A 21,500-nucleotide genomic window follows, 5' to 3' on the forward strand; every position below is an offset into this window, starting at 1 on the left:
GGGATCTTATACCTTTCAAGCATTCAGGTACAATGTGATTTGACTAATCCCTAACACCCACACCATCGATTGCTCATCATAGGAAAACTTTGCAAAGCAACTCTACAACTCTACTTCTTCAGCATTCTTGCTGCTTGTCTATTGATCCAAATGTCCCTGGAGTTGGTGTTGCTGGAGTTACTTGCATATGATGCTGGCAGGGTTCCAAAGCCACGCCAGAGGCCAGGAAGCTGGTGTTAGCTGTTCAGGGGTCTCCTTTATCCCTCACAGGCACCTCTAAGCTCCCACACAGCACAGGCCTCGTGCCTAGGGCCAGGCCGTCCTTTAGTTTCTTTTACTGAAGCAGGAACAATACCGAAGTAAAATTTCACTGCCTCCTTACATTGCAATGCATAGCGTGAGCTACTATATATTTACAAAGCTAATACGCTTTCATACTGTAAAGGTTGATGGATGCAATAGTGAGGGAAAGAGATTTTTGTAACACTGGTGAGCGCCCTCAGGGCCAGCTGCGCTCAGAGGGACTGGCTTTCACGGCAAGGCCTGTGAGGCCCGTTCCCAAGCTTCCAACCGGGCTTGCTTGATCGCCTGACTGGCGGGAGGAGGGGGAGACCAGACCCCCACTGCTGCGGGGTCCAGCTCCAGCGCCCGGGCCTGTCATGGCGGCCCCACCTCCATGCGCAGGCCCCACCCACAGCCGGAAGTGCCCCCGCCCGCCGCTTCCGGCCCGGCGCCGCGGCCCCTTTAAGGGCGGAACCGTTGCTACGGGGCGCGGGAGGCGCGGAAACTGAACTGCGGCGGGGAGGCGTCATGGCCGCCGCCTGCCTGGTGAGGGGGTGGCCGGGGCCTGCTGCGGCTTGAGGGTTTAGTGCCGCCGGAGCTGGGCTGAGAGGGGGAAGGCCTGGGTCTGCTGCGGCCCGGGGGTTTAGTGCCGCTGAGAGGGGGAAGGCCTGGAGGGCTGCTGGGGCTGGGGCAGGGTCGGGGGCGGCCCGGGCGTCTGGGAGGGTGCTGGAGAGGGGGCCGTGGCCTTCGAGGCTGGGGGGCCCTGGTGCTGGGGGGTACCTGCGGCCCCTGGGATCGGGGTTTGATGGGGGGTGGCTCTTGGGGCGGTGCCGGGGGGGGGGCACGGTGCATGGTTGGGGAAGGAGGAGTGTCCCTGGTGCTTTGGGGGAGGGAGGAAGGCAGGCCTGGTGCCGGGCCGGGGGCTATCTGGTGCTGCTGGGGAAAGCCCGGGGGGCGCTGGGGTGGTGATTGGGGGCGGCTCTGGGTTTGGGGGAGGATTTGTGCTGCTGGGGTGGGGCTGTGGGGTGGCCTCATGCATCTGGGGCTGGGGAGGAACTGGGGGCAGAGTTGGGCTTGGGGGGGGCTTAGTGCTGCTGGAGGGGCAGCCCCCGGTCTTGGGGTGCTGTTACAGCTGGGATTGGACTGTGTTTTTGTGTGGGGGCACCTCTAGGCTGGGGGTGAGGGGAGCTCTGGATCTGGGGAGGGCTGGTGCTGGGTGTTGTGGGGTGAGGTCAGCCCTGTTCTTCTGTGGCTGGGTGCTTGTTTGAGCAGGCTGGGGCTGCAGTCAAGTCCTGAGGGAGCAGGCTGTGGTGGGGGTTGCCAGGGAGGGAGAGGCTGTGTGTATGAGAGCAAGGATTGAAGGCTGATAAGCCTCTTCTGAAGGCTGGACAATTTTCAAGCGTTACAACCTCTTGTAACAGTTCTTTTAGTTCCCCCCAGCCCCCCAACCTCAGGCTTTGGCCTTCGCAGCAAGGTGCTATGTAGGGACATGCTGTGTTCCCCAGATGTTGGGGAAGGGTAGTGGGTCAGTCAATTTTGCTGCAGTTCTGATTGTACCTGTCTGTTTTGACAGGTGTGTTAAGGCTTGCAAATTTGTCCCTTCTGTGCAAACAGTGGCCTCTTGGCTACCCCTGGGCTGAGATGAGCAACTGTCAGAGCACAGCTGAGCTTGACTGTCTGCTCATGTGGTCATTGACATGGCTGATCTGTTCCATAGTCAGCTTTGGGGTCTCTGCACCAGCAGCATGTTGTAAAAATGCATGAATGATTCGTGCAAGTCACCTAAGATCCAGGGGGGGTTATCAGCTTGGACAATTTGCCTCTTTTAAAGTTTATCGATACACGTGAAATTTGCATTTTGTGTTGCACGGTGTTCTTACCGCTGCCTGGCTTTTGTGGGATGAATATGTGGCTTGGTTTTCTTGTTGTAGAAATAAAATGGTTTTATTATGCGAAGATGATTCTTAATCTATAGAGTCTGAACATTATTGTCTTCTAGGAAGATCCGTCCCTGGAGAGACACTTCAAAGGCCACAAAGATGCTGTCACTAGTGTGGACTTCAGTCTCAATAAGAAACAATTGGGTAAATTGTCTCTCTGTGTTTTGATGGCTAGATGATAAAGAAAGAGCTTCTCTGCTTTAGTTAAATGGAGGGAGCAGTTGGAGGTACTGAGCTCTACAAGAGCAAATAACTTGTTTTCATGATACAGAGATTTTGGAGAATTTCAGATGAACGCTTCTGTGTGCTTTGAAAAACAAACCCTCTTTTTTTGGGATGGCAGATTGTGTGCATCCTGCTAGAGCTTTAGACATCTACTGTTGCTTATCATTTCACATACCTGGCTTTACCATGCAGTCAACTTAAGGTAAAACCTTACTTTTTCTTCTCCATCTTCCATTTTTCCCTGTTAGACAGCTGCCTGTGGTTATGCCAAGGCTTGTGTCCTGGTTGCTATTAGTAACCCACTGTGTGTGCATTGAGTAGGAACCAGGAGAATTTTTGGCTCTTAGTGAAGTTGCCGTTCAGTCTGTGTGGCATGGTGAACGTTATCTTCTCTGCAAGACAAGGCAAGGCAGAAATGATAGTTTGAGGCAATATATGTGGTAGGCAGTGGACACAGTAAGCATGAATAAATAGAAATGCAGCATTTCAGAACGGGATTACTACCCACTATATTTTGCAACCTACACAACACTCTGGAAGCTGCAAGGAAATGAAAATGAATCAAACTTGTCTTGGACCCCCTCTTTCCTTGCTGCTGTTTTTATTGTTGTCTGCTATCTTTTCCTTTCCACTTTCTGTGTCTTCAATTGCATAGCAAGAGCTTGCTCTGCTCTGTGTCCATGATTCTGTTTGTGTATCCCTAAAACTTTATCCAGTCAGGGCAGATCTCTGTTTAGCAAGGGTGCTCTGAAGGTAATTTAGCATTGCTTTTGAATGGCCTTTCAGAAGTAGTATCGGGACCTCTGCCTCCATCTAGGCCATGAGAGGGTTGCTCTTGATGTTTTTAGTAAATGAGATCAGGTAACAAAGGGAACAAATTCTAAGAATTTTTTTCCAGTACTGTTGGGTCAATCATGTGTAGTTGACTCTTATGAGAGTCTAAAGTTCTTTTTCCCGATTTCCATCCCCCCAAAAACCCAACCAAACCTAGAAAACTTGGTCTTTTTATTCCATTCCATTACGTTGCTTGCCCAATCCAGTAACGATAATAGTTATTGCCAGTAAGTCACATAAGCAGTATTGTACTGAAGTGCTTTATTGAGATGTCAGAGCATTATTTTTCTTAAATTTTTTAACATCAGTCCTGGGGAAGCTGTGATATTGCAACTTAATATCCTTGCCAGGCAATGACTTAGTGTATTTATGACTAACACTCAAATCTCTTGACACTAGGCCATGGGCTCAATCTACTTTTACACACTTGTCTGCCCTTAAATTTTTATATCACTAAGGAAAGGTGTTGCCTATATGAAATACAAAACCAACAATTGAACTGACAAATAATAAGGTTTTTTTTTCCCTTAGGGGACATGCATAATGAATGATCCTATTTGAAATAGGCATATATTAATCCCTAATCAATAGCAGGAAAAGAGATGACTATTATTTTTGTGTTGAAATCACTGTGAAATAGAAGGACATTTCCAGCAAAATCTATTTGGTATTTTGCCATAACGCTAATGAACTGAAATATTCTTGTATTTATGATACTGCTATATCAGAACCTACCATCAAACTGATCTTTTTTTCTAGGAACATCTTAAAATATCCCTGGAGATATGCCCCACTTGGCACTCAGGTAGAGAGACGCAGATGCAGCTTCGGCTTGTTGGCAGGCTGAGATGTGTATATTCTGTATTTGCCTGTGGAAAATCTATGAAGTTTTCTGTTATTTAGGCATTAAAATTGATTTGAAGGGGTATTTTTACTGTCATTGTTTGAGACTTTAAGTTGCCGTGGGCATATGTTTGCTCTTCTACAAATCACTAGGGTCCTAGCGCTGCAGACTTAACACAATACATCGGGCTTTAAGGGATGAGCAGCTCTTCGGTTTTCACTGTGCAGAGGTGGCGATGGGACCCAAGTAGGGGAGTTTTAGACTGAAGTGGAATTTACTCTTGCGTTTGGGAAACCTGTTGTCTGGTATTCCTGGCAGGGACTGATATTGCTCCTGTCAGATCGGGAAGGGGATGTAGCTTGTATGAAGTTCAGTGTCACGGAGATGTCTGGAAGCTCTCATTTGAGATGTGCTGCTGTGCAGCTGGAGCTGGCCACAGCCTACAGACAGCAGTGTGTCCTGCTAGGGATGCAAGGCAAAGAAGGGAGCCTTTGTTGTTGAAGACGGGATCAGTTGTGCTTGCAATGGATGTAGCACACACCTGATTTCTGCCTCCTACTCATGTGACCCTTTGCTCTTGCTGCTGAGGGAGATCTTGAAAAAGCAGCATCTGTCCTAGGAGACAGCCGCCTTTCTGTAAGTAAAGTCTTTGCCCTCTGGGGTCTCCCTCCAGCCCTTTCTCTTCCTTCTTGTCTTTGGAGAGTGCCTTTGCCCTCTTCCATTCCTTTCTCGGAAGTCCAAGAGTACAGGCAAGTTATGGTAGTGGTTGGTTGGGTTTTCTTTCCGCAGGTGAGTATAGGCATGAGAATGGAAGAGCGAGTGTGAGTAGATGGAGGGAGCTCATCTCCATCCATCGTTCTTTAAAGCCTCTCATGACTACCACCAAGTCCTGCTGACCCTCCTGTTACTAGCAAACTGAACACTGCTCTAATCTCTTTGCAAGCTTGGATTTTTCATGAATTGTTAAGAACTGCGGAGCTGGCTTTGATCAATGTTTTGTAACAACAAGAGAGATGTTGGAGGGGGATGTAGTTGAGTTGCCTTTAAGTCACCAACTGTCACAGGGCTTCTCTGCTTAATCTGTAGTGTGTTACTTGATATTTAACCTGCTGCAGCTGATAGCTGCATCTGCTTCCCAATAAAAAAGTGATGAGATGACCATCTATGTGTTTCCTTAGTGTGTATGTATTTGGAAGAAGTTTTGCAACTTGTGTGGCTTTTGCCTCTGCAGCTGTTGCATGAACTGACTCTTGGAAGTAGAATTGTCAGTCCAAGCCAATGCATGACTTTGTTTTGTTTGAATTACTAATGAAATATACAGTATGTGATACATTGGTGAAGTGCAAAGGACAATGTGCTTGAGATTGCTGGAAGCTGTGATGGCCAGCTGAGGGTGAAATGTAGTTTCAGTGTCATTGGAGGAGGACTAATGAAGGTTTGGTTCTGTTTTGTCTTTTTATTTCAGCAAGTGGCTCGATGGATTCGTGCCTGATGATCTGGAGTATGAGACCTCAGATGAGAGCCTATCGCTTTGTGGGCCACAAAGATGCAGTGATGTGTGTTCAGTTTTCACCTTCTGGTCACCTGGTGGCTTCAGGCTCTAGAGACAAAACAGTCCGGTTATGGGTTCCCAGTGTGTAAGTGTCTATTCCTTTCTGTCTCTCTTTTTGTGTTTTAACTATGGATTGGGATTTCCCCTTGCTTCTTGATAGCCGTTCTCCAGCTATGGGACTGGGATCTGTTTGAAGGAAAGAAGAACCATTTTATGTGGCAGCTCTGACAGGAGAGGTAAATTAGTCTTGAAATTGCATTGGAAACAAAGCTAAAATCCTTTGCAAAGCTTTAAGTCAGTGTTAACTTCCTATGCTAATATAACAAGTCACTAATGTAACTTATCAGTGGTGAATTATTGGATTTTTCTTCCCTTCCTCTTCCAGTCTGTTTTTCCTCCTAGCAAATTAATCCTTTGCTTCTCTGCCAGTGTTAAGCAAAATGCTGAAACACAAGTTGGAGTTTAGTGATGGAGATACCTGTTCTGTGAGCAGGGTGGAAGTTACTAGCTTGAATGCTTGCTGTAGTCCATAAAATGGTTAGGTAACTTTAATCTTTATTCCTTGTTCTCCAACTAGTAACTCTGGTAGTAAATGATGGCATATTATTAAGATGAAAGACTACTTTGGATTGTCTATGGACTTTTTTGTGAGCTTGCATATGATTTACTTAGCCTTTCAATACTTCAGATGTCTTAATATATATTTATGAAGTTTATTTTTGAGTTGAGGGTTTAGTTGCCTTAACTTATTAATGCTTGCCAAGTCCTTGACAATCATTGGCTGAGAGACCTCAGAACTTTTATTGTTTTACTCTGCGATGCATTGTTTTAAGTGATATGTCTTCAACAAGGAGCACTTAGTTGAAATACAACACAAACAGGAGAGAGCTGCAGAACTTCTGCTTGAAAACTTGCTGCAAGTAATGAGTGTTTTGCAGTCGAGATGCAGAAAAGCAGCTGCCAGCGTTTCCTCTGGTCTCTTGGTTCCCACGCTAAGCAGTAGGATTGCTTTTTCTGAATGGACATGCGTATATAAAGGTATTTGAGGTTCCTTTGCTTGAGAGGCTGTAAATTGCTGCTATCAAAGGCTAAAGGATTGTGTCCAGAAGCAGACTTGATGATTGTGGTGGCAAATAAAAGGGATGTTAAAAAACAAACAACAAAAAACCCAATCCAAACAAAACCACACAAAAAACATACCCCAGCTTTAAGATAAACGTGTCACTTCAGGGACCTGGGAAAGCATTTCTAGTTTTTTATTTTTGATGAGTTATTCGGGTTATGATTACCCATTGGAAGCTTTATTTGATGATCAGTTAAACCTAAGTAACCTCTGCTATGGAACTGATAGGTTCTGAAAGTGACTTTTAAAAATCTGTGATGAAGGTGACTTTTAAATATCTATGATAATGTTTGCTAGAGTAATAACCTGCTCTAAGTTAAACTAGATTGATGTCACAGTATTCCCCTACCCATTAATCATCATGATGCTCACCTGAAACTATCAGAATGCCTGAACTCCTGTAAATGTAAATGCCTAGCACTCAGTTTGTATTCAGAATGAGTTATGCCTATGGGGCAGAGACGCTATTATTCACATGTGACAAAAGTATAGGCCCTGCTTTTTGGGCAAATTCCAGTTTATCCTTTAGCTACAGAACTGTCTCAGTGCTTTTATAATGGTGGAGTGACTAAACAGTAAGTATCATAGAAATCACATCAAGTTAAAACTTAATTTATAGTGAAATAAAACTAAAATATGCAACTTGTAACTTCAGTTATAATTAATTTCAGTTTAGTTAAACTTTTCTGGAGGAAATTATCACAATGACATGTCAGCATATATATTATTAAAAAGCACAAAGTGGATTATGATTAAAATTTAACCTTGCTGCTCATCAGTCTCCCATGAAGAGACTAACAGTGTCATTTTGCTATCTTCAGAGCTGTGCTGCTAATGCAGAATGTTGAAAATAAATTACAGTGTAAACTTGTCAGATTTCTCAGGAGCTAAAGTATAAATTTTAAGAAAGGACTGGTATGTGATGGGGAAAACTTAAATGATGTGTTGGGTGATTCTGTCTTGGTTGCTTGGGACATGAGCTCTGGTTGTCATGTCAGAAAAGGACCAGTGTGGAAAGGGAGTTGTTATTCTGGTTGTGAACACCTCGATGCATGGAACCTTTAATCTGTGTTTATTTAGTATTCTTTGTCAATTTATCTTCTCCAGATAGAACAAAAAAAAAAAAAAACATTGAGGGTGAATCAGGTTTGAGACCTTCAACTTGCCAGTTTTGTGCTGTCATTAAAAGGGAAGGGAGAAGCTGCCCCATAGTCTGTTTGCGGGCCAGGACTTTATTTCCAAAGAATCTGAAAACTTGCAGTCCCTTTCAAGGGCTATATGTTAGTGAAGGAGTTAAAAATCCACACACCAGTGTAGCATTGTCTTTAGGATTTGTTTTTTATAAGCCATGCTGACAGAATTTTGTAATTTCATATTTCTGCATGAATTGTATCAGACTTGGATGTTCTGTGTTTTGGACAGAAAGAAAACTTTCCTGAGAAGTAACCTTTATTGTTCCTTGCCTTCTGGCAGCTAAAGGATTAAGTAAAAGTAGGCAGCTCTGACCTTTTCTGAGGAGGCAGGGAATATTGCTGAAAGGTATATAGTATTTTGATTTTTTTTTTTTTTTGGCCTTTACAGTTCTAGTAGTCCTTACCCTCAGTATAAAGCCTGTTTAAACCCTAATGGAGAAGGGAGCAAACCACCATGTCTTTTTGTTCTCTTATGTCTGAATAGTACAGGACATGCTGGATATGTATTTTGGACCAAGAGTCCCATATACCTGTTGGATCTCTAAATTTATCATGCTTTGAATCTCTAAATATGCCTTGCATTTGTTTGCCAGAAGAATGCCTCTTGCATTTATTTGGAAATGATGGGTAAAGAATAACAACGATACCTTGTCTTTTGCCTTGCCTGGCTGAGTCAATGGTAGCTTGCTTGAAGTTGTACAACATCAGGCATGCTGAATTCAGTTGTGTTATTTCTTGTGTGATGCAGCATCAGAAGTGTTCAGCTGGAGTATGGGCTGTTACAAGAATAGCTGTGAGGTAGTTGTGCCTGCTTGGCTCTGTCTAGATGAATCATGAAAACACTTACCTCCCTCCTCACCTGCCTTGCAGCAAAGGACCTGGAAACATTACAGAAACTCAGTGTCGTCTTTTATATTGATGTTTCCGTAAATGTTGTTTTTAATGGTTGCACAAATTAACAATAGCATTTTTGCCCCTTTATAGGAAACATGGGTTGTTTCCTGTTGGATTGGGCTCCAGAATTGAAATGGAACAACTAGTTTTAGCTGTGTATTCTGTATAGCTCATGAAGCATGAGTTCGTTTAGGAAGAAAATGTTGATCAACCTCAATGTAAGCACATGCAGTTACCATAGAAATGGCGGTTGATAATACTGCTCAGCATACGGAAGCTTTGTGTTTTCAGGTACATAATGTCTCTGCTGTCCTGTTGTGCAGTTTTAAAGTACTCTTTCCTTCTGTATAGCAAAGGAGAATCTACTGTCTTCAAGGCTCATACGGGAACTGTAAGGAGTGTTCATTTCTCCAGCGATGGCCAGTCCTTAGTTACAGCTTCTGATGACAAAACAGTCAAAGTGTGGACGGTTCACAGGCAGAAGTTTCTGTTCTCACTTAGTCAACACATAAACTGGGTTCGGTGTGCCAGGTAAGTACGGCTTTCTGATGAATAGACATAGGGATTTATCCCTCAAAGCAGAGACTGAGCATCATGGTCTTGTGTAGCACACTTCTACTCAGGATGATTCAAGTGTGTCTAGTGACTGAAATATATTGCTGACCTGCGGAGGGATCCCTCGGATAATAGTTGTGTACTCACTTTGTGCTTTTTCAGTGATTTTTGTCAAGCAGAGACCTTCCTGCTTGGTGACTTGCTTTTACCTGGTATGGAGACTTTTGCATCTTGCAGTCGCTAACAGAAGCAAAATGAGAGATTTATATTATAATTGTTATTTCAGCTTAGTTACTTTTAGACTTGTTATGCCTCTAATTAAAAATGATTACCTGAGCTCCTTCCAAAATGCTGAAAGTGCTGCCATAATAACAACATTATTTCCTGATAACTGTTTCAGATTTGGTTTTCAATTTTCCATCTCAGTTGTTCTGAGGAGTTTTTATGTACATATGTATTTAGGATAAAGCCACAGTTTCTCTGTAGGTGATAAGTTGATTATAGTTCTTGAACGTGGTGGTGGCAGTGACTGGTAGTACTATAGATGCCCACAGTTTTTCCATTATATATGATGTTCTCTAGTTATGGACTCAAGTCCTGATCCTGTAAAATTATACCTCTGAAGAGATATATTGATCTCTGTTGTCTTGTAGATGAAATCTTGCAATAAGAGCTTAATACATTCTTCTAAGGTACTAGAATGATGAAGTGTCTCTTGCTGCAGCTGTTATGTTGGGAGTAATTATATTGCTCTGAATGTTTGTGGCAAAGGTAGGAATTGTTTTGAATCAGGGTAGAGAAACAACTTGAATTGAAACAAGTAGGACAAGATATCTTAAGTCAGACTGAAGACTTCCCTGAGTGTTATTTTATGTGCTTGTGGAATTAGGGATAGTTTGAGGACTTACAGCTTGCTTTTTTCCCCTTCAACTTCCAGGGATTGGATTTTTAGTCTCACTGATGTTCGTGTGACTTGAGTGAGGCATGTTTACCAACATACCTTGACAGCTGGCCAAATCCAGTTGACCCCATACACCTTTTGTTTGGAGGCACTTCTTAATTGCTATAACTCTTGTCTTAGATTCTCTCCTGATGGACGATTAATAGTGTCAGCCAGTGATGATAAAACTGTCAAACTGTGGGATAAAACCAGCAGAGAATGTATACACTCCTTCTGTGAGCATGGGGGGTAAGTACGTGGCGGTGCACAAGGACCGACCTTGTGATTGCTGAAATGGGGATGCCTGGTGAATGTACACCTTGTTTTGTGACTGCAGTCAGATGTCCTTGTCCTGGCAATCATTTCTACCTCTTAAAAAAAATCATTAGCACCTATTACAAAAGCACCCAGCAGAGGATGAAATGCAAAAAGAGCTTCCAAAATTGCTTTGACCTTTTTATGACTTGTCCGGATTGGAACCTTGAGGCTTATATTTTGATAACTGTCCAACACGTCAAGCCTTAGTTCCTCTATGCTTGTTTATTTTTGGAGATGCTTAAATTCTTTATTTCTTCTTCCAGCTTTGTTCAGCTTTTTTATTTTGCCCTGAGTTGAAGTAAGTTAAAAGATCAAAAGTGTGCTGACAGATTGGTACTTGGATGCTCTGTTTCATTCTCAAATTTTTGAATAACAAAGTTATTCCAAAAAACACTTTGTATTCAGAAAAACAGCTGTTGAATCAGGATTTTTTTTTTTAACGGAGAATATTGAGCGACAGCAAAAGTTAACTTGTCCAGAAACACAAAACAAGTCCTTAGAGAACTGAGACTGGAATCTTCCTAGTTTCTTGCTGCATTGAATTTTTCAGTACAAAGTTTTGTTCTTTCCAGGTAATATACAATGATAGTAAGACAAATTCAGGCACCGTTATTTTTTCCAGTGCATTTAAGAACATAACTTGTCCAAACAATCCATTGAAATATCTCTGCTTTCTCAGCATTTCTTACAAGAATACTCAAAGGGTAATTAAGTTTATCCAATTTCTTGCATGGACTCAGTGAGGAGTTACAAGATGCTCTTCACTGAAGGTTTGGAAGGCTTTACTGTACTTGTGTGTTCAAAATAAGAATTGATTGCATACAAGTCCAGAAAGGAATTTGGTCTCAGCCTTGCTGCCTTTTAAGTGGCAACATATGATTTCAGGCACAAATTCAATAAGTTCCATCTTAAAATTAGTTAAGAGTAATAGAAGAAAAATATCTCTTCAGTCTTGTACACACCACTCTAGAAATCCTGTTAATTTAATAGAGGACTTATATTATGCAAACATTAAATGAACACTTGAAAATGTTGTTGTGACAGTCAGATCCATCAGACTTCAGGAGGCTTGTATCTACAGCTCCTACACCTGTAATGCAAAATGTTGAAGACAGTATGCTTAGATATAATCCTGCAGTCTACTTGGAGTTAGAAGCAGGGTCTTCAGAGAAATTTAGCAATATGAATTTTCAGGTTATTTCCTACTTTCTGTAATGTTCAATGCATCATGATGTAGCTTCCCTTCTTGAAAAGACCTTTTTGATCTTTAGCGAGAGTTGAATGTAAACAGTTGGATTTAACTGCAATTTACAGGTTTGTGAATCATGTGGATTTTCATCCCAGTGGTACATGCATTGCTGCGGCTGGTACAGATAACACAGTGAAAGTGTGGGACGTTAGGATGAATAGACTTCTTCAACATTATCAAGGCAAGTTAAGATCTTAGAAAAATCGGGCCTTTCCACATTTTGATATGAATTGCTCTGAAGTCCAAGGACTGTTTCTCCGTCACCTGTTTTTCCAGAAAGGCACTGGCTTAGGCCTGCCAGTGGAAGCCTTTTTTCACCAAACATCATGCTTTGCTTTCTGTTAGCTCCATGACTGGTTCTCAAATATTGGTGAGAAGCACCTCTGTTCTAATTTCTTTCTCTGTCCACCACCAAAAAAGATGAAAAAGCCCCAACGCTGATACTGTCTCATGTTGCAGGTGTTACCTGCGATGCCACTTGGCTCGTATTCACTATTCTTGAGTAAATGATGTGCAGTAAAAAGGATGTGGCCTTTGCCTCCGAATAAGCCTATAGGGGGAGTCAGATGCATTCCAGCAAAGCAAAAGGTTAAGTTCTTAATGAGAAAACTAGGGGAAGTTAACAAAAGAGGAAAATCAAAGTCAACCAATGTTTACAGTTCTTTCTCCAGTATCTCCTTTAGTTTTCAGCTTCCAGAATTGGCTTTGACTTTGTTATGACTTGTCCAGGTTGGCTTGTCCTAGGAGTAGCTAGCTTTTATATTTAGAAGTCTACTTTTTAAAATTTTTTTTTTTACCCTTACCTTCAAAATGTCATCTCCTCCCATTACCTGTTCTTGTCAAACTGATTAGTGCTGCCATTTGGTAGAACTGCATAGAAAAGGGTCCTTTCCCATCCCTGCAAGCTTCTTTGAGTTTGATCACGCTGTTTTGTGCGTGTTAGTTCCTTGAGCCTAAACATAGCTTTTATTTCCTTTACTATTAACGATTTTTAGGGCTGCCATAGTATATTTGCATGTATACTCAAGCACTGTTTCCAGTACAGATAGCTTATTCGACTTAACTTTGTTGGCTTTTCATGAAGACTGCTTTTGGTGTGCTAGTAAAGCAGATCAGAGATAGGGGGCTGGAGCTTGGTGTATTGTTCTTTCTGCCACCCACATCAGATACTGTCAGTTCCTGCTGGACAGCCTCACAGCTGAATGCCAGGCAGAAAAGACAGTAGTAAAATAGTTTGCAGTTGATTCCTGCTAACTTTGCAAGTTGAGACAAAAATTGAGTTCTAAATGAAAGCTGTTGGTACTCCTGGCTTTATGTAGCTACAATTGTTTTTTTTAAAGTGCTTTTGACTGTGTATCCCTCTACTCATAAGGCGATGAAAGAATTTGCATAGTCTCCCAATACAAGTTCTCTAGTTTCCCTTGATATAGAAAGGCAGAGAAAGTGTAGCGATGTTTAAGGAGCACAGTTCTTCCATTTGTCTTCCTTCACAGCAATCTGTGAAAGACTAGACCTCTTCTGGTAAATAAGAGCAATAGGAGTTACTTATCTCAAAGCAAATGCAGATTGTCTGCAGAGAAGCTATTAAGATTATGAAAGTCCTTTGGGTTCCAGAAAAAGGTAAATAAGAGCTCCCCAAAAAGAGGTTGCTGTGGAATGGAAACAGTCTGTGAACTTTAGAATCCTTTCGTAATTTTGCTGTATATGGAGTACTGTTCTTTTGCTCTTTGCATATGGATGGAAACACCATTATGAGATCAACTGATCTGACTGTGAAGCACTGATGGTGACACCATCATCATTGGAACAGGGTTTTTTCTTGGGTAAAAAAAAAAAAAATCATATTTCTAGCATCAGCTTCCTGTGCCTGGATTATGTTTTATTCGTGGCTTCTAAATGTGAGGTCCTCCTCTCAAGTGTATTCTCCCTGTGTAGTCAAGTCGAGCACTCTTTGACCTTTTTCAACTGCAAACCTGCCTAAACTCCTTGAACTCTCATATAATAAAATTTATTTATTTAATTTTTTCAGTTATTCTTATGGACTCAAAATTGCTTCCAGTTCTCTGATAGTTAACAAAAGCTAATGGAAATGAAATCTTTTGAGGACTGTTCATCAGTATTGAGCATTACAATGATGAATATTGAAGTGTGAGTCTGTGTAATAAGTATTGTTAACTTGTGACCCATATCAAAACTTGGAAATGCCTTTCTGAAGTCTTGTTGCTAACATAGGTAGTATGTTTAAATACTTGAGCAGTGTCAGATTGTCCTTTAACGTACTTTATCAGCTTTTCAACAGTAGCAAGATCTGCAGTGTGCGTTTCCAGCCACAGTATAACTTGGCTCAAAAATAATCTCTTTCTGCTTTCCACTTACTGCTATTAAGTTATCTGAATCTAATGTGGTTTATGTTTGACTGCCAGGTTTATTTTTTGTCTTGGAGTTATAGATTTCCCCTGTATCCCGCCCTTACTGAATGACATTTTAGTCTGACGCCCTTGCTATTGAAGTGAGCTTTTCCTGTTATGAGTGTTATTTTTAACTGCTACTGTGTAAATTCTGATTGTGTATTAAACTTTGGACTAGAAATAGAAGAAAAGCTTCTATAGGTATGTTGATGATAAAAGGGAGGCTAGTGAAAATGTGGGCCCTCTCTGGAAGGAAACGAGAGACCTGGTTACCTGGGATATGGAGAATGCTGAGGTACTCAGTGACTTTTTTTGCCTCAGTCTTCCCCAGCAAGTGCTCAAGCCACACTGCCCAAGTAGCAGAAGGCAAAGGCAGGGACTGGGGGAATGAAGAACCGCCCGCTGTAGGAGAAGATCAGGTTTGAGACCATTTAAGGAACCTAAAGGTGCACAAATCCATGGGACCTGATGAGATGCATCCACAGGTCCTAAGAGAACTGGCAGATGAAGTTGCTAAGCAACTATCCATCATACTTGAGAAGCTGTGGCAGTCTGGTGAAGATCCCACTGACTGGAAAAGGGGGAAACATAACCCCCATTTTTAAAAAGGAAAAAAAAGAAGATCAGGGAACTGCAGGCCAGTCAGCCTCACCTCTGTGCCTGGCAAGATCATGGAGCAGATCCTCCTGGAAACTATGCTAAGGCACATGGAAAATAAGGAGGTGATTGGTGATAGCCACTGTTGGTGGATAAGGGAAGAGCAACTGATGTCGTCTACCTGGACTTGTGCAAAGCATTTGACACTGTACCACACGACATCCTTGTCTTTAAATTGGAGAGACATGGATTTGACAGATGGACCACTTGGTGGATAAGGAATTGACTGGGTGGTCACACTCAAAGAGTTGCGATCAACGGCCCAATGTCCAAGTGGAGACCAGTGACGAGTGACATTTCGTAAGGGTTGGTATTGGGACTGGCGCTGTTTAACATCTTTGGTGACATGGACAGTGGTATTGAGTGCATCCTCAGCAAGTTTGCTGATGATGCCAAGCTGTGTGGTGCAGTTGATACGCTGGAGGAAGGGGGGTGCTATCCAGAGTGACCTTGACAGGCTTGAGAGGTGGACCTATGCGAACCTTGTGAAGTTCAACAAGGCCAAGTGCAAGGTCCTGCACATGGGTTGGGGAAATCCCAAGCACAAATACAGGCTGGGTGGAGAATGGATTGAGAGCAGCCCTGAGGAGAAGGACTTGGGGGTGTTGGTTGATGAGAAGCTTGTCATGACCCAGCAATGTGTGGTAGCAGCCCAGAAAGCCAACCATATCCTGGGCCGCATCAAAAGAAGCGTGACCAGCAGGTTAAGGGAGGCGATTGTCCCCCTTTACTCTGCTCTTGTGAGACCCCATCTGGAGTACTGCATCCAGCTCTGGGGCCTCCAACATAAGAAGGACATGGACCTGTTGGAGCGAGTCCAGAGGAGGGCCACAAAGATGATCAGAGGGCTGGAGCACCTCTCCTATGAGGACAGGCTGAGAGAGTTGGATTTCTTCAGCCTGGAGAAGAGAAGGCTCTGGGGAGACCTCATAGCAGCCTTCCAGTACCTGAAGGGGGCCTACAAGAAAGCTGGAGAGGGACTTCTTACAAGGACATGTAGTGATAGGACAAGGGGTAATGGCTACAAACTGAAAGAGGGTAGATTTAGATTAGATATAAGGAAGAAATTCTTCACTCTGAGGGTGATGAGGCACTGGAACAGGTTGCCCAGAGAAGTTGTGAATGCCCCATCCCTCAAAGTGTTCAAGGCTAGGTTGGATGGGGCTTTGAGCAACCTGATCTAGTGGAAGGTGTCCCTGACCACGGCAGGGGGGATTGGAACTAGGTGATCTTTAAGGTCCCTTCCAACCCAAACCATTCTATGATTCTATGAATAGTCATAAAAGCTGAAGAAACGTAAAATTGCAGTGCTAGCTGTATGCAGTCACTTCATGCATCTGTGACTGCACACTGACGCATTTGTAACATGTTCTGGAGATGCGTTTCAGTCTTGCTCTTCCGACGGTTTACATGCTTGCCTTTTGGCTAAATCGGATTTAGTTTTGTGGCTCTCCCATGTGAAGCTGCTGTCTCAGTCCCACTAGAGGGCATCTCCTCCCTCAGTATGTGCTTACGCTGCCTGATTTCAAGGGAGTATTTTACATCGAGGAGCTAATAGATAAGTAGCCTTGCCACAGACTCTTGTGTGTTAAAGTTGGGTTGTTTTCCAAAACGGATTAGTCTTTTAGCAGTGTTGCTCTTGTTCCAACCGTGACATTTGTAAATGAAAGTTGCAAGTAGAGAGAACAAACTGCAATGGTATGATATGGGTTTTTTTAGCAAAGTAAAGTATGCTCTGGTCACAGTTACTGTACAGGAGAAGAGACAGATGCTTTATTCAATCTTCTGCTTGGAGCTAACTTTTTTGTACAGTGAATCATCCCCCTATGAAAATGGCCAATGTCTGTTGCCTGACATTTTTTTTCCTGTGCAAAGTTGTGTGTGGAGCACCTCTATTGCAGGTCTATGGAAACAGCTCTAACCTTTTTTTTTATTGCTGTTTAAAAAGAGCAATTGGTACTTTAATACAGTTCAGCTGGGGCTGGGTGGTGGTTATCTGTTCAGTGGGGACTGGCTGTGTCAAGTCCATCCGAATTTATCTTCTGACTGCTGGTTACTAAGAGGTTACATTCACCAGTTGCATAAAAGTAGTATTGCTAGGCTTGGGACAGTTATGTTCAGTCACTTTCTAGGCTGGCATGACGCTATTTTAGTCATCAGCCCCCCCAATGTAAGTCCCTTAACTGGCCGTTATTTTTCTAGAGCTTGGCTGGCGGAAGGGTAGGCTTGTAGCACCAAGGCACTGGGAGGTGCCACCCTGTGCTGCACAGGATTTATTGTTTGCAACATGAAATAAAGTGAGGTTGCAGGATGTGTTGGCAAGTTTTTGGAGAGGTGTTGTGAATGGTCTTGTGGGAGGTATGAGCTGTTTTGGCAGAAGAGAGATGAAGTTTTCTCTGAGCTTACGACAGCCAAGAACTCCTTGGGCACAGAAGCTGCGACTGCTTACACAGCCACAGTCTGTGTGATTTCTTTCCGTTATGAAAAGGTTTTTTGCAGAAACTGGAAATACTTTATTCACTATCTATCTGGAACTTGGAGGATATATTGTTAACTTAATCTATTTCTAGTGTGATTCCTTTCAGGACTTGCCTTAGTTGACAGAATGTTTGCCTTTATCTGAATATAGACAGTAACAGGGTGAGGAATATTGCAAATCATTCGTAATAAAATTTTCAAAGGAGAAATGTATTTAGCACTCTTTCAGGTGGAAAAACTCCACGTAGACTTTTTCTGCTTTAATACATAGTGTAATATGGGGCCTGGGGGTGTAGAGGAAGATCTAGCTGTGTGATAGAGGCAGTATTCACCAACAAGAATAACTGTTTAGAAGTTACCTGTGTTGAGTTAATGCTTTCTTCTGTGTTTTTTAATAGTCCAGGTCAAGAACTAGTTCTCAGAACTTAAGCTGAGGTGTCTCATGTTTCTGAAAGTTTAAAAAGTAGATGCATTCTGTTTTACAATTGAGCAAGGTTATTTCAGATTTCTGCTTCAAATCTTCATCTGCAAGAGATACGATTTGGTTCTAGTGTCCAACTAGAATTATATTTTGAGTGTTTTTAACATGCAGTTTGGATTTGGAATGCACAGTAGACTCTCAAGGGAATATAAATTTAGCTGGGGAGATGTACTAGTAGTAGTAGATTTGAGATACCAGAACATTTGGAGGGCATTTAGTATAATTAAGAATAATTTGATAGTTAAAACTCTCTTCAAGCATAGTCTTAATATTCTGTAATGTCACACACTCAGAAAGCTGTGCATATGTAAAGTACTGCATGTTCGCATAAATAAATATCTTAAATAGCCTGTTTTGTAAAAGTCTGGGGAGGGGAAAAAAGCACTGCATTAGGTAGATATTTAATGTTACAGTGAACTTAAAAGTGTAGTTTACCTTTTTCCCTAGAGCATATTCTTTAACTCTTTTCAAAATAACTCTTAGGCTTCATCGTCATGCAGGAAGGATTGCTTTACTGGAAGTTCACACTCTTGATAATTTGTCTATTCATACTTGTTTTAAATTTTTGGTGAGGTGAATTGGATGGATGAAGGAATAATACTTATACTGGACCATTTTCAAGTTGCTGGTCGTTCTTTCCTAGTTTCTCTGAAACTCAGTCTTAGTTAGAGTTGGGTAGTAAACCAAAAGAACCTGTGCAATGCCAACTTTGAGTTTGTTTCATCATAAGTTCAGTCTTCTCCTTAATGTACCAGCATATAGAGTTTATTCTAGAGTCACTTGGGAGTGAGAACAGCAGCTCCACAGTAGTAAAATATGTCAATGTCCAGCTCTCTCACGGAATCATGTAGCTCACTTGCACATATAGTTACTTTTTGGGGCTATGCTGGAAGCTTTTGTAGTCTTAAATCTCCCAGAATAATTGGCAAAGCTTCCTTTTTCCTTTCAGTAAAGTAGTGCCTATTTTTACAAGAATTGAATACTGCCCTTGTTCTCCAGTGCTTTGAAGAGCTTTTGTGGAATATTTCCCCTGTGATAATTTTCCTGTTAATCTTTATAACAGAAAATTGGAATGTGCTTGTACTTTATTTTATTCTTTTGCCTTGGGCTTATGTAAACTGGTCTCGGTGATTATTATGTATGTTTTTTCCATCTTTAGTGCACAGTGCTGTGGTAAACAGTCTTTCCTTTCACCCCTCTGGAAACTATCTGGTTACTGCTTCCAATGATTCAACTCTTAAAATTCTGGACTTGCTAGAAGGAAGACTTCTGTATACTCTTCATGGTCACCAGGTGAGACAAAGCCTTTTATACGTGACATACAAACCTGTAACAAACTGGACAAATTTGTGCTTGAGCCTTTCATTCTTCATGGCCAAAGATCTTTTGAAAACTTCCTTACATAAAAAGATGATGATACTAGTACTCATAATACTCTTTGAGATCATGACTGTTTTGAAGGGAAGGCCTATGGAGAGGGGAAGAGGTAAGGCAGGAATGGAGAGGATGAGAAAACAAGGCAGAAAGGGAGCTCCAGTATGAGGATGCACGTCTAAGTCCTAAGGGGCACAGTCAGAGCTGCACCCTAGACTCTAATCCTGGGTCTGTTGTGCACTTTCTCTGTACTACAGCTCTGACTCCCTCTCTAGAGTAGTGCAAACAACACTTGGTCCCCTGACTTAAGTGTTGTGAAGATAAATGCTATTCACCTGACAGAAGACTTAGGGACAGTAGTGGTAAAATGGAAGAAATATATTTTGGGATGTGAGTTGGGAACGTGTTTCCATTTTGTTAACAGTCTGAATTAAATAATTGAAGGTGATAAATGCTGCTGGTTGGTTAAGTTTAACTGATTGGCCTATTAGTATTATGCTGCTGGATGTGTTGCTTGTAAGGTCAATTATATGAATGCTTGGAGCTCTTTTTTTAAATGTTAAATGAAAATAAATAGACTAATTTCATTGTCCATGCTGAGTGGGGCTCAGACACATGAAAAAGCAGACCTGCTTTAAAGGTTCCCTTTCCAAAGGGACAAAGAGAACAGAAATTCTTAACCCACTTGTTTGTCTGTTAAAATGGGGGCTGAGTCTTAAAGCATCAAAACTAGCCGGGGGAAAAATCACGTCCTGAAGCTCTTGGGGGTGGTGGAGATGGTTCTGGGCAATAATAGTAGCTGTGTAAACTGCAAAACTGATAATTCTGGCTTCTTGTGGCTTTGTTTAGTGACTGCTTGCCTGAGGTCTAAAAAGGTCAAGTTTGTTCTGTAACTTCTCTTATACTATGTGTTAATAAATGTTTCTCCTTTTTTGTGATATTAATGGAAAAATAGGACAACCTCATACTTTAAAGCTCTACTTCATGGGAAGATCTGATTAAAAGTGACCAAAGGGTTCAATTGCTGGCTATCCTAACACGTAAACTTTGACTGCAGTAAACTTTCTTGCTTTGAAAACTGGACTAAGCGGATACTCCTGTTGTATTGGGGCTGTGAAGCTTCGAACTGTTGTCCTAATCTCATTTTCATATTTGTCTTTTGTGTTAATTGGCCAAGTGAGTGCTTAGGAAGTAGCTTTCTGGAAAAGGGTAAGTGTGGAGGGACATTGGATCTTTGCACCTCTCATCCTTCCCTCAGGAAGGGATGTACCTGGTTATTGTTCAGCAGGAGGCTGAACCTGCTTTCCAGTTTCCTCCCTTGTGAGCTGTAGGCTGCTCCTTGATGAGTGCAGTGGGACAAAAAAAGTGTTGCTTTGAATGAGAGTCCAAAGCTGATTATGGTGATGGAGGTCTTCCAACAGCAGAAAGTCCCTTTAGGACTTGTTTGTTAGACAACAGCAAGTCTCTTTAGGCTGATATGGTGTACTTAACTCAGGGCTTCTACAAAACGGTTTGTGCATCATCTGTTCAGAAGTAGAGTTAAAGCTCCGTATTGTTTCCCCGCACCCCATTTCAGATCGGTTAGACGCCTGCCATTCTCTCCTCGGCATCTAACTGACATTGGAAATGCTTTGACACCGGCACAGCTGAAGGGTAGTTGCCATTGTGGGATTACACCTCCTTTGGTTTGGAAACAAGTAGAAGTATAAAAGTGGCTGATAGTGCTTTCTGGCCTTTGTTAAGGGTATTGCACTGAGATGGCTGTGGAACCAGTCTTGGCATAGCCCTGGGCAAGCATTCCCTCTACTAGCATGTGCTGTATTGTTGTGGGTGGGTTCTTTTAATGCCTGATTTAACAGATACCTTGCTTTTCCACTAAAAGTATATGATAACCTGTGCTTCATTCATCGTAAGCAACCAGCAGTGACAACAGGCCCTGCTTTCACCAGAAGCTGCTGGGGTGGATTCCTGCACTGGCTGCTTCTCTTGCCTGCTCTGCTTGTAGATAAACCCAAGCTACTTAATACTGAGGTTTTGGCGTTTTTTTCCCCCTCCAGCCTCGCTGTGATTTCTGCCAGTATCTCCAAGTGGCTAAAAATGAAGTGGGTGTGGATTTTTTTGGTCATTAAGTAGATTTGCCTCTTTATGTGAGG

General features: G+C 42.3%; 1 protein-coding gene across 5 annotated transcripts in view; it reads left to right on the plus strand.

Annotated features, from left to right (window-relative positions):
• The first annotated feature begins 712 nt into the window (after positions 1-712).
• POC1A (POC1 centriolar protein A) overlaps positions 713-21,500 on the plus strand; it is a 62,276-nt gene continuing 41,488 nt past the window's right edge. For 3 of the 5 annotated variants that reach the window (XM_087744017.1, XM_087744019.1, XM_087744018.1), the window contains exons 1-7: positions 713-828; positions 2,282-2,366; positions 5,591-5,762; positions 9,239-9,418; positions 10,524-10,631; positions 12,015-12,130; positions 19,133-19,266. In XM_087744017.1, coding sequence (XP_087600143.1) covers positions 811-828; positions 2,282-2,366; positions 5,591-5,762; positions 9,239-9,418; positions 10,524-10,631; positions 12,015-12,130; positions 19,133-19,266 — 813 coding nt within the window. In that variant the 5' untranslated portion in view covers positions 713-810. The remainder of the gene's footprint in view (positions 829-2,281; positions 2,367-5,590; positions 5,763-9,238; positions 9,419-10,523; positions 10,632-12,014; positions 12,131-19,132; positions 19,267-21,500) is intronic. The other 2 variants (XM_087744020.1, XM_087744021.1) reach the window with 2 other exon arrangements.

This window comes from Nipponia nippon, unplaced genomic scaffold (assembly GCF_047370975.1).
Source record: "Nipponia nippon isolate SJK-2023a ecotype South Korea unplaced genomic scaffold, ASM4737097v1 scaffold_9, whole genome shotgun sequence".
Taxonomy (NCBI): Eukaryota; Metazoa; Chordata; class Aves; order Pelecaniformes; family Threskiornithidae; genus Nipponia; species Nipponia nippon.